Source organism: Agelaius tricolor, unplaced genomic scaffold (assembly GCF_023055355.1).
Source record: "Agelaius tricolor isolate 1412-34295 unplaced genomic scaffold, bAgeTri1.0.p SCAF_27, whole genome shotgun sequence".
Lineage (NCBI taxonomy): Eukaryota > Metazoa > Chordata > Aves > Passeriformes > Icteridae > Agelaius > Agelaius tricolor.
Genome location: NW_027269287.1, coordinates 3,832,407 through 3,846,940, shown reverse-complemented (window position 1 = coordinate 3,846,940; position 14,534 = coordinate 3,832,407). Strand labels below are relative to the sequence as shown.

The following is a 14,534-nucleotide window of genomic DNA, read 5'->3' as shown; positions in this document are numbered from 1 at the left end:
TCTTTTAGCTATTCTGAAATGGAAGGTTTTCACATTCTGTCATTTTGTATGTGCGCGTCTGTTGCATTGTTTGAAGCAATTTATAAGTTTTTGTCAATATGTTTGGAGCAAATTTATGAGGAAGTCTTTCACCTTTGTTCAGCTTTGGCTGTTTTTTCATTTCCATTCTTGTTCTCTCTCTTTTTTTGCACAATGAACAATGCATTCTTGCATTCTCAGCTTTTTCTTTTAACCCCCAGCTTTTCACTGAGAGTAGACTTATTTCTCCCTGCTATCACGATCTGCAAGAGTTATGTTACCCATATTGCATATAATAACATATAATTTCTCAGTGGGGTGTAGAGTTCTTAGTGTTGTTTTAGGGTTTGGTTTTTTTGGCTGGGAGAGTAATTACTTTTGGTCACCAAGCCAGTAGATGTCTTAAAAAGATCTGTTTCCTCATGAGAATGTGAGTTGTATATTGTCATTTGAACATTACTCTGAATATTATTCTGAACATTAGATTTCTCTTTGACATTCTCTTGAATAAGCCAGTGTCTTGAATAGAATTAGCTTTTCATATTCACAGAGATTCATGGCTATGGTATATTTTAATATCCTTTAGCAAATCAGTCATCTGTGACCTTTATGAGGTCTTCATCTGTTAAAAAAATTATATTGAACCAGAATCAACAATTGTCTCCTTTCTGTCTGGAAAGTAAGTTGTGAAAATGTCACTAGGGAGTATGTGTTTGAATTTTGGTTTTCACAAGTTGAGTAAAGGTACAGTTTCATTCCAGATTTCATACTAGACTTTTAAAAATAAATTTTATTGAATTGATACTGGATGAGTGAACAGATCGGCAAGTACAAGCACCTTGACTTACATAAAAAAAATTAAGGTAGTTTTATGTATCCAATATTAGATACCAATATTAAATGCAGTATTATTTGTTTCATTCTTTACTAGTACCTCAAGTTCATGTCTTGTGCTGCATGTCTTTGCTCAATAAATATAACTTGTACAAAGTTACTTCCCCATGGGCATTAGCTTTGGAATTGCGTTGCTCAGGAGTTGTGCTCACCTTTGAGGCTACTTCTTACCTTTAATGAAGCAAAGCTAATTCTGAGACAGCTTTGGAGATTCTGGTACAAATCAAGGGCTGACTTTGAAATAACAAGGGGTTTGGAGCTTCATAAAAAGTGCCACTCTGTTGCAGTGGGAGCTTGTAAGTATTCTAGTCACCATGATTGAGTGCTATACTATTCCTATGAAATACTAGAAACAGAGCAGTGAAGTTGAATAAATAGTTTGATCAGAGTGCTCAGTAATTTATAGTCCCCATACACAGAGTGCAAAGAAAGTAGGTTTTGAAGAATGTTTGTTTTTATGAGTGAAAAACCCATAGAATTTTAAGTAACATGCATCATTGGCTTTGTTTGACACAGGTAAATAAAGGCAGGGAATATTTAATATGATTGTGTTAATACTTGCATGGAACACAAAAGGCAGAGCACAACTTGTCAGCATTATTCGGTGAAGTGTTCAAAGCTCTGAGTGTTTCAAAGAGGTGAACTGAAGGAAGAAGAAGCAGGGAAACGTCAGTTCCAGCATCCCTCTGTACTTGTTAGAAAGACGTTTAGTTCAGTTATGGCCAAATATAACTGAAACAGAATTATAAAGCACTGTAGGAATTCCTGAAAGTTTTAGACTAATGTATCCATCCATTATTTTATTCTTAACACAGCACTGCAGATCAAATACTTTACAAATGATCTTGAAGTTCATTTGTGCTTCTCCTGATACTGATTTAGATGATTGCCTTATATATAACAATTGTAATTATTAGTAGCAACTTTCCAGCTATCTTCAGTTCATTTTGAAATTGCTCTTTTTAGATGAAAATGCAGTCAGCATTATTTCCATATTCTGAAAATTAAAATTGTATCAAAATACTTTAATATTGCCAAACAGAAATAATATTTGAAGGTTTTTCCCCCTCCTCCTATGTGCTACTTTTATGACTATGACCTAGTAAGTGCTAAATTTTTCAAATATGAAATTAGTTTGGTCGGTTGGGAATAATTTTGAGCTGTTTTCAAAAGATAGAATGGTGGTGTTTTCAATTAAAGTTCCAAAACTGAGAGACACAAAATGACTGATTGCATTTTAAAATTTTAAATATTATTACTTTAAGTAATAATGTTCAGAGAGGAAGCAAGCATTTTCCAATTTCCATTGAAATTCATGTAGTGCAGAGTTCTAACAATATTAAATTGAGTTCTGGAGCATCACCTGTGCTACATAAATAAGAAAAAATTAGTATAAAATGAGGAGAGTGGGGCAGAAGAGACTTTGCAAAGACCTTTGTAGCAAACACTGAGGTATTGTGATTCTAAGTGAAGCTGCCTGCACGGAAGAGGATGAACAGTATATACATATATTGAACTTTTTCTAAAATCATTGAAAAGGAGTTTAGTTTCTCTTTCTCTTGACTGTTTTCTTACCATCCCCCTTCTTTTGTCCTAATAACTTAGTCCTTTTGGCACTTCTGGATTCTTGATTTGGTAGTCTTGATTCTTGCAAGTAATTTTGATGAAAGAGCTACTGTTCTTATTTTTCTTTTCTCTGTACAATGAAGACTTAGATTTTTTGTTGCTATTTGAAAAGGTGCAACTGTGGTATAGTGATTCAGATTTTTAAATCCAAAAGTGTTTTTTGGGATGCACAGAGCTGGAGTAACTAAGAATTTGTAGAAGCCGTGATAATGAGCATTATGAGAACATGGTGAAATTGTGTTAGGAGCTATTTCAATTGAATAGCACATACATTAATTTACAGATCTACTTTGTGAACATAGTGAAAACAAATTCTTGTAAATTCTACTATCAGTGATGGTGAAAAGCAAACTGAGTATTAATTGTCCTTTATTAGTGACATGGGGGGTGACTGAAAGAGCTAATGTGTGAAAAACTGAACTGACAGTTTTTAAGTCAAGTTTCAAATTTTCTGTCAAGTTTCCATGTGTTGTCCCACATTGGCCATTATCCTTTTTTCTGTTGAAATGCACTACTTTTTCAGTTTGTAATCTGACTATTTATGGGAAGAAAAACTCTCAGAAATTACTGCTTGTTACTATAGGTACTCTGATCTCTTTCTTATCTGAAACATATACTGTTGGATAATATTTTTTCAGAATGCTCTGATTACTTACTTTGGGGTTAAATCCATCTTTTAACTATAGGTAGTATTGTATAAACATTAGAAAAAGAAACTTGCTTAAAAAGAAGCAAAGATTGAACACCCAGATGGCCAACTATAATTTAGTAACTGTCAAGATGACTGGGTCTATAAATTAAAATGCCTGCAAATATATCAGCTTATGATGATACAGTGCACTGACAAATGAATTAGCTATTTTTTCTCACCTTCCAGGATATCCAATTTAAATAGAATTGCTGTCTGTATTGGTATATCAGGTTCACCAGCTGACTTTCATTACAAGGATTTCTGGCAGCTGCATTATTAATGTCTGAAATTACTGCTTTTCACTAACCTTTCATTTTTCTAATTTTGATCAAAATATAATTTGTTTGAAATAAAACAACTTTTTCTACTAGTGTAAACATGATACTGTTTCATTTCCCAGATGCTACTTCATAAAGATCTAAATTTTCTAGTACAGTAACTTTCATCCACCGAAGTTTTTCCTTGTATTAGGATTTCTACAAGTGAGATGATCAGGTTTGTGCAAATTTCAGTAGTATTTCCACAGTATAACAATTTTACACAGTAAGATTAGAACTTCTAAGTTTTCTGTTATTTTTTTACGTAGCAGAAAAATCTTATCAATATGTAGTAATTTGCAGGGATTCAATTGCTAATGATGAAACTTTCACAATTTGTACAGATAAACACAAGGACTGCTCTGGTGTAACTTTACATCTGACACATCAAAAGTGAGTATTTTTAAAAATGCTTACCTATTTTTTATTGCAGTAGAAGTCATGTCATCCGTTGGCAAAAAAATTCATTTCTGCTAAGGAACTTGACACAGCTGTGCTGTGAGTACTGGCTTAATACAGTTTAAGAGTTTCATATTTAGAAATCTGGGATGAGAACAGAAATTATGCAGATGATAGCTTTGTCCTATTTCACATACTTTGCAGAAAATGCTTTAGAAATGGTAGCAAACAAGAGAAAGAGAGGGAAACTGCTTTGAAACAGCTTCATTTTTAAGAGACCTGTTTCAGATGTAATCCAATGTTTAGAAATTAGTGGTATCAAATGGTATTGGATATCAAGTCATTTGCAGTTATGTTTTACAGAGGACTTGTGTATCAGTCCTCTGTAAAACATAAATCCAATCAGAGCTTGGATTTTCCATTGCAGACAACCCTTGATTGCAGGAATGTATCTTATGATGTCTGTGAACACGGTCATACCACCAGGCAAGAAAGGTGAGTTATCATTTTACAAAGTGATGATTTCAACATCTGATCTATTATTGTTGCTTATTGTGGAAGAAAATTTGACAGAGGCTTGATGATATGTAGGTGGACAAATTATTTATTTGACTGTTTGAACAAATGAAGAAAAGAATAGTTATGTTTTAGATTATATTCTGTTTGCCTATGACTACATCAGTAAAGACAGTCAATACTGTATGAACACAATGTGTGCAAGTAATAATGAGTATTTCTTCAATTTATTTTCATCTTATATTTTATAAAAAATGCCCTACCTCTTTTTTAATTCCTCCTCTCCCCTCTAAAAAGCCATAAACTGCTTTGTACTCTTCTTCATGTGTCATTCATGACTTTTGTGTTTCTACTAAGAATTCAGTTTTTAAAAATTAATTTCTACCAGTAAGGAGCTGCTATTTAAGAATTTTGTTCCCTTGTTGGGAGTAAAGGTCCTGGTTGGTTAAAAGCTCAAAATGCTACAAAAAACCCAAACCAAAACTGTAATAAAAGGTTTCCAAACTGTTTCTGTTCAGAATCCTGAATTTTATCTAAACCTCAGCTTGGAAGCTCCCCAGATCCTTTCTTTGGCTAGCATGGGATGTACTGTTTTAAGGAAGTTGGATGCTGACTGTACTCTGCTCTACCAAATTTTTAGGGAGAGCAAGAGCACTCACCAAGAGCGCCATTTGTTCCATTCACAGTTAGCTGCCTAAATACTATGAGGTGTTCAAATGCTCAGCTGACTCCAACTGTTTAGTGAATTCAGCAACTTGAAACATTTTTACATTTGAACTGAAATTAAAAATACTTTGCTCTCCAATATGAAGACCCACGAAATTAATCCTCCACTATCACCAAGAATATTTGATCAGTGTAGGAATTTAATTTTTCAACTGGAAAGGTGAGGGAAAAGGACAAACAAACAGTTCTGTAGTTGCTGGTAACTTCCTTCTCATGTTCAATCAAATTTACAGCTCTTAAGTGGAGCATGAAATTTGTTAAAACAGGAAGTGTGGTGCTATCTCTCAGAAAGGCATCACGATTTTTCTGTAGGCTCTTCCTTAATTACTGTTACTGCACCTAACACAAGTACTACCCTGTAAACATTGTAGACCACTTTGGTGACAAAATCTCTTGTCTAAATCTAAATTAGGTCTGGGCCTTTATAATCAAGACTTCATTGTAAATTGTGTCAGTTTAGAATTACATCAGTTTATTTTAATTTTCCCCTGATTAGATTATTTACCATAGCTATATTTATTTTAAGCAACCCTCAACATAGTCTGTAAGTAAATGTATTACTTAATTTTGTAAAATAGTGGTTAGGGTAGACTGAAAGAAGTTTTTATTTTATATATATGTCATCAGATTAAGTAATTTTCAAGTAACCTGGACTATATTTTATTAGTTTTTCTTTGTAGATATCTTGAGATGGGCACTGCAGAAATATAAGATACTATCTATTATCTTTTGAAATTATCTGTTGTCCATTGTACACATGCTTTTTGTAAACCATGCTGAATGAAATACAGTAATGCAACTTTTCTCTGTTTGATAAATGATCTGTTTGTCATTGTTTATTGCTGTCATATTTTCACAGTGGTTGATGCAGACATTGCCTGCCATTACAAAAGGTCTCCAATGCACCTTTTTGCCTACAGAGTTCACACACACAGACTAGGTAAGAGTAACATAGGAATATCAAATGCCGAACAAAAAATTGTTGACTTTGCAACATATTTTTTTTTAAGTATATCTCACTTCTCATGTATATTGATATCTTACAGGTAAAGTAGTGAGTGGATACAGAGTGAGAAATGGTCAATGGACATTGATTGGTAGGCAGAGTCCACAACTACCACAGGTTGGTAGGGTTCTTTTTAGTTCTGAATGTAAATTTTAATTATCTTTGTTTCAAACTGAGAAACTGAAGTGGAAATCATGTGTCCACAGATTTGCATTATGGTGTTTCCAGTGGTTATGTGCTGTTCTGCTCCTGGAAGTGAATATCGCCAAGTATTATTACAATTAGATTATGATGCAAAAGTCATTTCAGATATTAGCACCATCCTTCTCATCAGTGTCTATTAACAGAGAGAATATGAAGTACTTTTACTGATTGTGGTGAATCATCCTCTTTTTCAGGCATTCTACCCTGTGAAGTATCCGGTAGACATTAGCTATGATGATATCCTAGCAGCCAGATGTGTGTTCAGTGGGGAAGGGAGAACTACAGAAACACATATAGGGTAAATTTTATCTATTTGCTTCATTTCAGAACCTGTTTTACCAGAGTGTTGGTTATATGTAGAAAAGTATTTGTTTCATGTCTTCTTCCACGGTAATTCTAAGAAACAACTTCTGCCAGAATGTTTGTTATGCTGTTTGATCTATTTAACTCCACACAATGTTCACTGACGTTACTTATGTGAATATTCGCTTTGCTGAAGTGTTCAGAACACTTCTGAAGTGAAGCTATACTGCCAGACAACTTAGTCAGATGTTGGGCTGATCTGTTCTTAGAGAAGGATTCAGAATATCAATTCTAGAAAATATTTTTTTTAATCAGCTGACAATATTAACAGTTTATGGTGAAATAATAAAACTTAACAATTCGCTACACTATTTCAAAATGAAAATGTATATAAGCTTGTAAAATTTTGATATTTTGACCTATTGAAAAATCTAGCCTTAAAAAATCTGGACCAATACTGAAATTACCTTTTTTCAGTATAAAAATGTAAAGGCTTTTATGAAAAACACTCAAACCAGAAATCACTTATAATAAAAAATAGGAAAATCTGATCTGCTTGTTAGTCACTGACGCAACTCAGCTGCAGGTGACAGACACTGCCCTGTAAGATCAAGTGGACAAATCCAGCTGTAATATAATATTAATACTCTCTTGGTTGGCTGTGGTTCTTTGAACTATAATTGTCGAGAAACAAAAATAACCTGTGGAAATCTCTCCATTCTGGGAGTGTGCGCTGCGGCGTTCCAAGGAAAAGAGATTTTTGTGCATTGAGCACCCTAAGGTGGCATCTCAGTGGAGGGTTAAGGATTCAACATGGATTTTTCACCTTCCAGTGAGCAGTTAAGATAGTGATGTGTAGCAGTTGGAAAAAATGAGTTGAGAAGAGGTTTTTACAGATATCATGACACTAAAAACATAAAACCTTAATTTAACTGCTGACCTTTTGTCACAAGTTCAAAACGTTTCTGTCATGTTTCTGTAACTTTCCTGAGAGCAGTTCTTATTTGTTGAATAATCCTTACAGTTTAAGAAACAGTCTTAGGAAAATTATGGTATTTTCTTTCAATGTACTAGTATGCTTTCAGTGGGGAAACTCTCTCTCTGTCCTTTACATTACAGTAATTGTTATTATTATAATTATTATTTTACTATATTTACTATTATTTGTTTGCACTATAATATATGAATGTATATGGTATGAATCATGCCATATTGCTTATTAGTATTATCATTATTATTTTTAGTATTACTATTATTTATTTATTAATAATTAATATTTATTATTATTATATTTTACCACAAGTTTTGCTTTGTCCCATTCTGGGGAGGGCAGAAGTGGGGGCAGTGAGCGGCCATACTTAACTGCCACCTGAAATTAAACTACTACAAATGCTTAGACACAGTAGCATGTCAGGTGAGCCACAGTTTGTGTAATTCCACATCCCATTTTCTACTGGAGTTTTAAAGAGGAAACAATCACAGTAAAGGATATTGGAGGTCCAACAGTGAAGTTAATGCTTTCTAAAAGCTTAAGCAGAGCTTGCCCAGTTTTGTAGTCTCCAAGGGATACCAAACTTCCAGTGCATGGAAAAATAACCAGTTCTCCTTTTGAAACAGTCTCTTCTCCCATGTTTCCTTTTCTCGCCTTTGGCTTGTGTTATTATTGTTGCTATAGTGAATAAATGAACACTGCAGAATGCTGGTGGAAAAGTCAGCACTGATGTCTTTTGCAAACAGCTAATAGAACACGTCTGTATTTTTTTAATGAGTGTAGGCTCACTGTTTAATTATGAAAGCTAATTGAAAATCTTGATGTAAACCCCTATATTACATGAACTTCTATTAAGTCCTAGCTTACTAATTTTCAGGATTGTAGCTCTAAACAAAAGGTATGAAGCTATATGAAAGAGGAAGAATAATACCACAGTTATAAAGAGGCCATATATACTCTGCTTCACAAAGTAATATTTTTCAGAAAAAAAAACCCTTACTCGTGCCAGCTGTTTTTTTCTATTGAAGACAGGGTTATGTAGCAGTAGAGAAGGGCCACTTCTGTTTCAAGTACTTTCACAACATTTGTCAAAGAGCTGAATTTTGCTAATGTTTTATCATTCCCCTTGCACTCATGTTTTTGTTACAGAAGCTTACAAACAAGTTATTCTCAAGGTGACAGTGCTCTTTTCTCTTTAGGAGATACTTATGGTAGCTTAATATGAAACAAAAATAAATTTTTCAGTATTAGAACCAGTGTGATTGGACTGTAAATGAATGCACCTGATGAGGAAAGGGGGAAGATTTGTCAAACAGTTGCTGAAACGAAGCATGTATGTTATTTGCAACAATTTCAAATTACATTCATCGAAGATTTGTAGAAAAGTAAGTGATTAGTAATGTAATGGCACAGCTGTGTCATATTTAATCAGAACATGTGCCCAGTTGATAAAACAATGGGAACTGTGTGGAGTATGCTGGACAAATTAGAAGGAAGAGCAGTTTAAATAGGCGATGCAATTTTCTGTGAAATCAAAAGCAAATTGCTAGGAAGTTCTGAGATATGTGGAGCTTTTATCTGAAGCAGATGTGGTTGTGATTATCCTGCTGCATTTGTCGACACTACTTTTCTCCAATATAAATTTCTGATATTCACTGCAATGCAGGTATTGCATGCTTTAGTTTGGGACATCTAAATATTTGATTGCAATATTTTAGTATCCTGTTAAACAAGTTGGATGAATTTAATAATAGCTATTCAGCTCATTATTTTCTAAGTGCCACATCTTTTCTGTACTGTGCAGGGGTACTGCCAATGATGAAATGTGCAACTTTTACATTATGTACTACATGGAAGCCAAGCATGCTGTCTCATATATGACGTGCACACAGAACACAAACCCTGAAATGTTCAGAAATATTCCACAGGAGGCAAATATTCCTCTTCCAGTCAAGTCTGATGTGATGAAGATGATGCATGGACATCATGAAGGTGAAAAACACTTGTAATCCTTTTTATTCATGCCATCTTATGCTCACCGATGTATTTCTCTGTGTTGTGTTGGTATGCAAAATTTTCATGAAGAGGTAATGCAGGTCTGCATGAAATTCAAATTGCTAAATAATAAAGCATCATGGGATTCTGCTGTTGGTTTTGGTGGAAATGTCTGCTATAGTCTTTTGTCTGTCTCTTTCTCATGTTGTCCCAGTTTCTAACATATTTTTACAGTTGTGTGGTCTGTGTGCTCTAAAGACTGGCTTCTTTTTCTATGCCAAACTTTATATTAATAGTTTCTTAATGTTTGTCATATCTTCTGTCTATTTCCTGCAAAATTGAATCATAACATTGCCCTAGTTTTCTAGATCCCACTGCCGTGTTATGGGAGGAATCAAATTTTTACATTGAACAGTTATAGGCATATAAATTGCAGCAACAGTATTATCCAGAGGTAGTCTGACTGATGTGTCTGTGTATCAAGTACAAGTAGTAGTTTTTTATTTCACGTTTTTACTGTTGTAATGTGTGGTATGACTACTATGATGAAAATACCACGTATTTGTCTCAGAAGGGTGATTTTTACTCAGTAGGATCGTAATTCCCTTCACATGCAGAAGTTAACATCATACTCTAAACCCATTTTTCAGAAACCAAGGATAGTGATACAAGTTCTTTGCTGCAGCAGGACAAAAAAGAAGAGATTTTGGATCAGGGTATGCACTTGCTTATTCCTATGTACATTTTTTATTTCTATATTTATTTCTACTTCTATCTTCTAATATAAATCTTTTTTTTTCTGATTGTTTTAGTGCTGTGTTGTTCGATATTACTACTGTTTATATATAAAAATGTCAAATGTTCATTTCCAAAGGGTGTTTTTCCACAGTAGGGGGGTACTCAATTTCATGCACATGCAAAGGCTAACATCATATCCTAAATCCATTTTTTAGAAACCAAGGATAGTGATGCAAGTTATTTGCTGCAGCAGGCCAAAAAAGAAGAGGCAGAGATTTTGGATCAGGGTATGTACTTATTTATTTCTATGCCAGTGACTTGTAACTATTGTCAGTCATAACTTGTGCACTTTGAACTGACTAGACTTTGACAGCATTAAATTGCTGTGTTGTGATATAGCAATGCTTAGTGCAAGCAAGAAAATGCTTTAAGTAGGTAATAAGCAGAAATATTAGAGTAAGGCTATGAAACGCAAGTAATAAACTACATGATCATGAAGGTTTCTTTTTAGGTGAACAGAGAGGGGGAATTGTTGGAATCCACAAAATCAGAGGGTTTTGGGAAAGCTGCAAAAAGCAGGCCTCAGAGACAGCAGAACTGTGATTAGAGCTAGGCAGTAGCCTTGAGATAGGTCAGCAGAAAAATTATTTAGAGTGTAGAAAAGCAAGGACAAATAGAACAATGGTCTGTGTATTAACGCTTGTCTAGAATAACTCCCTAAGCTACAGGAAAGTTTATCTAGCAAGATATTAGGAAGGTTAAAGCTTAATAATGGAGCTTTGTGCATTGTGTTTTAAGGCTTACAATTAGGTATTGTATTTGAAATAAGCAAACATTGTTTTAACCAAAGGTACGTGTGCTTATAGTGGTTGGATAGAACTACTGTCAATATGCTTTTGCTTAGTGTGATTGGTAAAGAAACTTATAAAGTAAGTTGTAACATGAAGTTCTTGGTCTGCTGCCTGAGATCTGAGCTGCTGGCATCTTCCCATTGACATAACCATGTAATGAGACTGACGCTGAGAAATAAAACAGCTCAAGGCACGTTCCACAGCAGCCCTGTCCCATTTGTGATTTGTACATAGCCCCCAGCTGGCGATATATAGTGAGAGAAGTAGTGCACAACAGAAAGAAAATAATATGGCTCTGTAGTCTAAGGCAATTTGATGCTCTCTGATTACAGTGTGTTTTTCTCTAGACGCTTAAAAGAGTTGCAGAGTGGTTCTAGGTAGCTGGGTAGTCTGATGTTGAGATCTGTTTTCCCAGTCTTTTAGGATGTACAAAGCAAAGAACTGAAGCTAAGTCTGCATATACAGAGATGCTGCTGAAACTGACTGGAAGTGTGGCTTGAATCTGAGGTTTTAAATATGATACAAAGTAAATTCATACTCTGAGATGTTTCTAGGTGGACATGCAAAATAAATCACCGTTCTGTTTGTCTAGCAAAGTAACAGTAATCATGCACCTTAATTTTGGAGTGCAGTCTGAAGTACTTTAATCCAAGCATGTGTTTCATAAACAGACATGATGGAATAAAAATGTTAGGAGAAATCTTCCTGTTCAGTTAAAATATTTTTTCAGGAGTTTTTGGAAAGAGAGTCTTTGAATAAAGTTAAATATACATATATTTTGATGGCCCATTGTCTGTACAAAATGGGATCTGAATAAAGGTTACACATAAATCTCCTATTTATTACCTGTTGGATGCCTATCCCATCTTTTAATTATTTTTATATTTTAAAATTATATTAATTATTATTTAATTATTTTTCATAATTTTATTTATTTTGTATGGTATACTTGCATATGACTGCAGACGCATACAGAGAAGTATTTTGCACATGGTATTTGGTAGACAGCTGGGAATATTTTGCTCAGTTGTAGCTGAATCTGTGAGTTGGGAAACTGAAATGTCTGTGTTGAGTTGCATATTTTCTGTAAAGTTCTGCATTTCTTAGAAAAGCTGGTTACAATAAAAATGCATTGAATGACGTCTTTTTGCATCTGGGATAAAAATCTCTGGTTTAAGTGAAAGAAGGAGATACAGCTTCTCTGCTCTCTGCCCATCTCTCTTTTGTTTGGGGAAAAAAAAAGGGGAGGGGAAATATGAAAGGAGGCTTGCAATATCTTGTGGGGCAGGTGTTGAAAGGAAGAGGAAAGGAGAATCAGCATGCAGGCAGGTCCTTAGTTTTTCAATAGTGTGTTTTTGTGATAATGTTACATGGCAAAACCATGGAAGCAGCATCAACCAAGAAGGTGATGTACTTTTATTTCAGCATGGGTTACATTTCTTTCTAAAATAAATGTTTTATATAATCTACCTTTGCTAGTTTGTATATGACTGTGAGAAAAGAGAGGAATTTGATTTGGTAGGTGATTGAAAATCCTTAGGAGAAGCTTGAAACAAAAGACAAATTTGTTTTCCAGTTTTGATGTGGGATGTGTAGAATGAAGTGTTTGAGACATTTTTAGATTAAGGCCAGACATACAACAAAATCTTCACATGTTTTCAGGCTTTGACAACATGTTGAGGGCTCAGATTGTATGAGATCTCTTAAAGAGAGTACAAAAGTGAGATAAAAGTGACTGAATCAAACTTTGGAGGAAAACACTACTAAAAGATGCTAGGAGTATCTTTTAGTACTCCTAGTATTAGATACTAGGAGTATCTATACTAGATATATACTGCTAGGAAATTATAATTAGGGAGATTGAGAATAGCAGAGGATTTGCTTGCTCTCTCAACACTGAATGATCCTTTCAAAAATAAAAGATGAGCCTTTGATTTGGTTAGGATAAGGTTATTCATTATCGTTACAAAAGCATCTTCAGCACAATACAGTAGTAAAAAAGGACCATCAGATCTAAACAAAAAAAAAAAAAGGCAATTGGTATAAATTGCATATCTAAGCAGGAAAAGTGTACAACAAGCATGGAAAGAAGCCATTTTAAATTGAATGTTTTGGTCTTCACTGTCTGACTCTTGATTTATGTTCTCTGCCAGTGTTACGATTTTGTTTGTTTGACTGTAAACCAAAACATTGTTCTGTCACAGAGTTTTGATAGTGTAGAGCCACCACAGGAAGTTTAAATTTACTGGAATATGCTTGTGGATTGTTTTACTCTTGAGATGTTGGTCTTGACAGCTATCACTTCTTCCAGAAAGAATAAGCTGCAGGTGTTTGTAGCCAATTATCTTTCCCATCGAGGAAACTGCTGATAGCTTGCACCTAAGAAATACAAGTATCTTCTCTGAAAGTGACCTAATCAGGCAGCTTCCCAGAGATTGCACTGCTAGATTTCAGTTTCTTCAGTAAGATCAAATTGTTGATTCACCCATGTCTTTGTCTAGTTATATTCAGGCATTCTAAAGGCCAGGCTGTCTCATCACAAACAAGACCAAGCATTGACCAATGTTCCTTTCCTACTGAGTATCTTCTTTATAAGCAAACAACACCTCCAACTGTTCCAGCTGGTACAAGACCACTGCAAAGTAGTAGCACAAGATCATGCTTTGATGTTGGCTGGATATTGCTTTACACAGAGGAGCTTTTATTCAGAATCAATAAGTCTGCTCTTTGCTAGTTATGTCTAGTAAATTATGAACTATTTCTTAAAATTACACTGCTTACAATTAATGGAATGTGCCTGGACATCACAAGCAAAGCTGAAAAAAAAGTTAGATGCGCATTTGGAGTGTAGAATTTAGGGTAGGGTTGCAGACACTGGGTAATCAGCAAAATTAAATTCTTCATATTTTGTGCCTTCTGAATACTCTTGAGTTCTGTCAAAATGCCAGGACATGGACAGGACACTTCAGCCTAATGTTTGTGCCAGAAGTTTAGAGATACTGGTCACATATGTAGACTTCCTGGATGTTTTTTTGATCTTTTAGTGTATGTCGAGATTCCATATTGATTTTCTCAAACACATTCATTTAAGGAAAGGATCACAGTTTCAGGGCACCTGCACTTCTGACCACTTCTGTGTCTGATGCACACCCTTTTCCATTCATTCAGATAGTTCCTAAATATTTTAACTGCTGTGGTTACAAAACCCCTGCTTAATGAAAGCTCTAACAGGACAAGCTCATCCCTCATGTATGCCCAT

General features: G+C 34.6%; 1 protein-coding gene across 7 annotated transcripts in view; it reads left to right on the top strand.

Annotated features, from left to right (window-relative positions):
- The window catches only part of PAM (peptidylglycine alpha-amidating monooxygenase), a 108,139-nt gene that overhangs the window by 69,465 nt on the left and 24,140 nt on the right, over nt 1-14,534 (top strand). For all 7 annotated transcript variants that reach the window (XM_071448683.1, XM_071448682.1, XM_071448681.1 and 4 more), the window contains exons 8-15: nt 3,891-3,939; nt 4,373-4,440; nt 6,047-6,127; nt 6,234-6,310; nt 6,592-6,695; nt 9,496-9,683; nt 10,337-10,402; nt 10,640-10,711. In XM_071448683.1, coding sequence (XP_071304784.1) covers nt 3,891-3,939; nt 4,373-4,440; nt 6,047-6,127; nt 6,234-6,310; nt 6,592-6,695; nt 9,496-9,683; nt 10,337-10,402; nt 10,640-10,711 — 705 coding nt within the window. The remainder of the gene's footprint in view (nt 1-3,890; nt 3,940-4,372; nt 4,441-6,046; nt 6,128-6,233; nt 6,311-6,591; nt 6,696-9,495; nt 9,684-10,336; nt 10,403-10,639; nt 10,712-14,534) is intronic.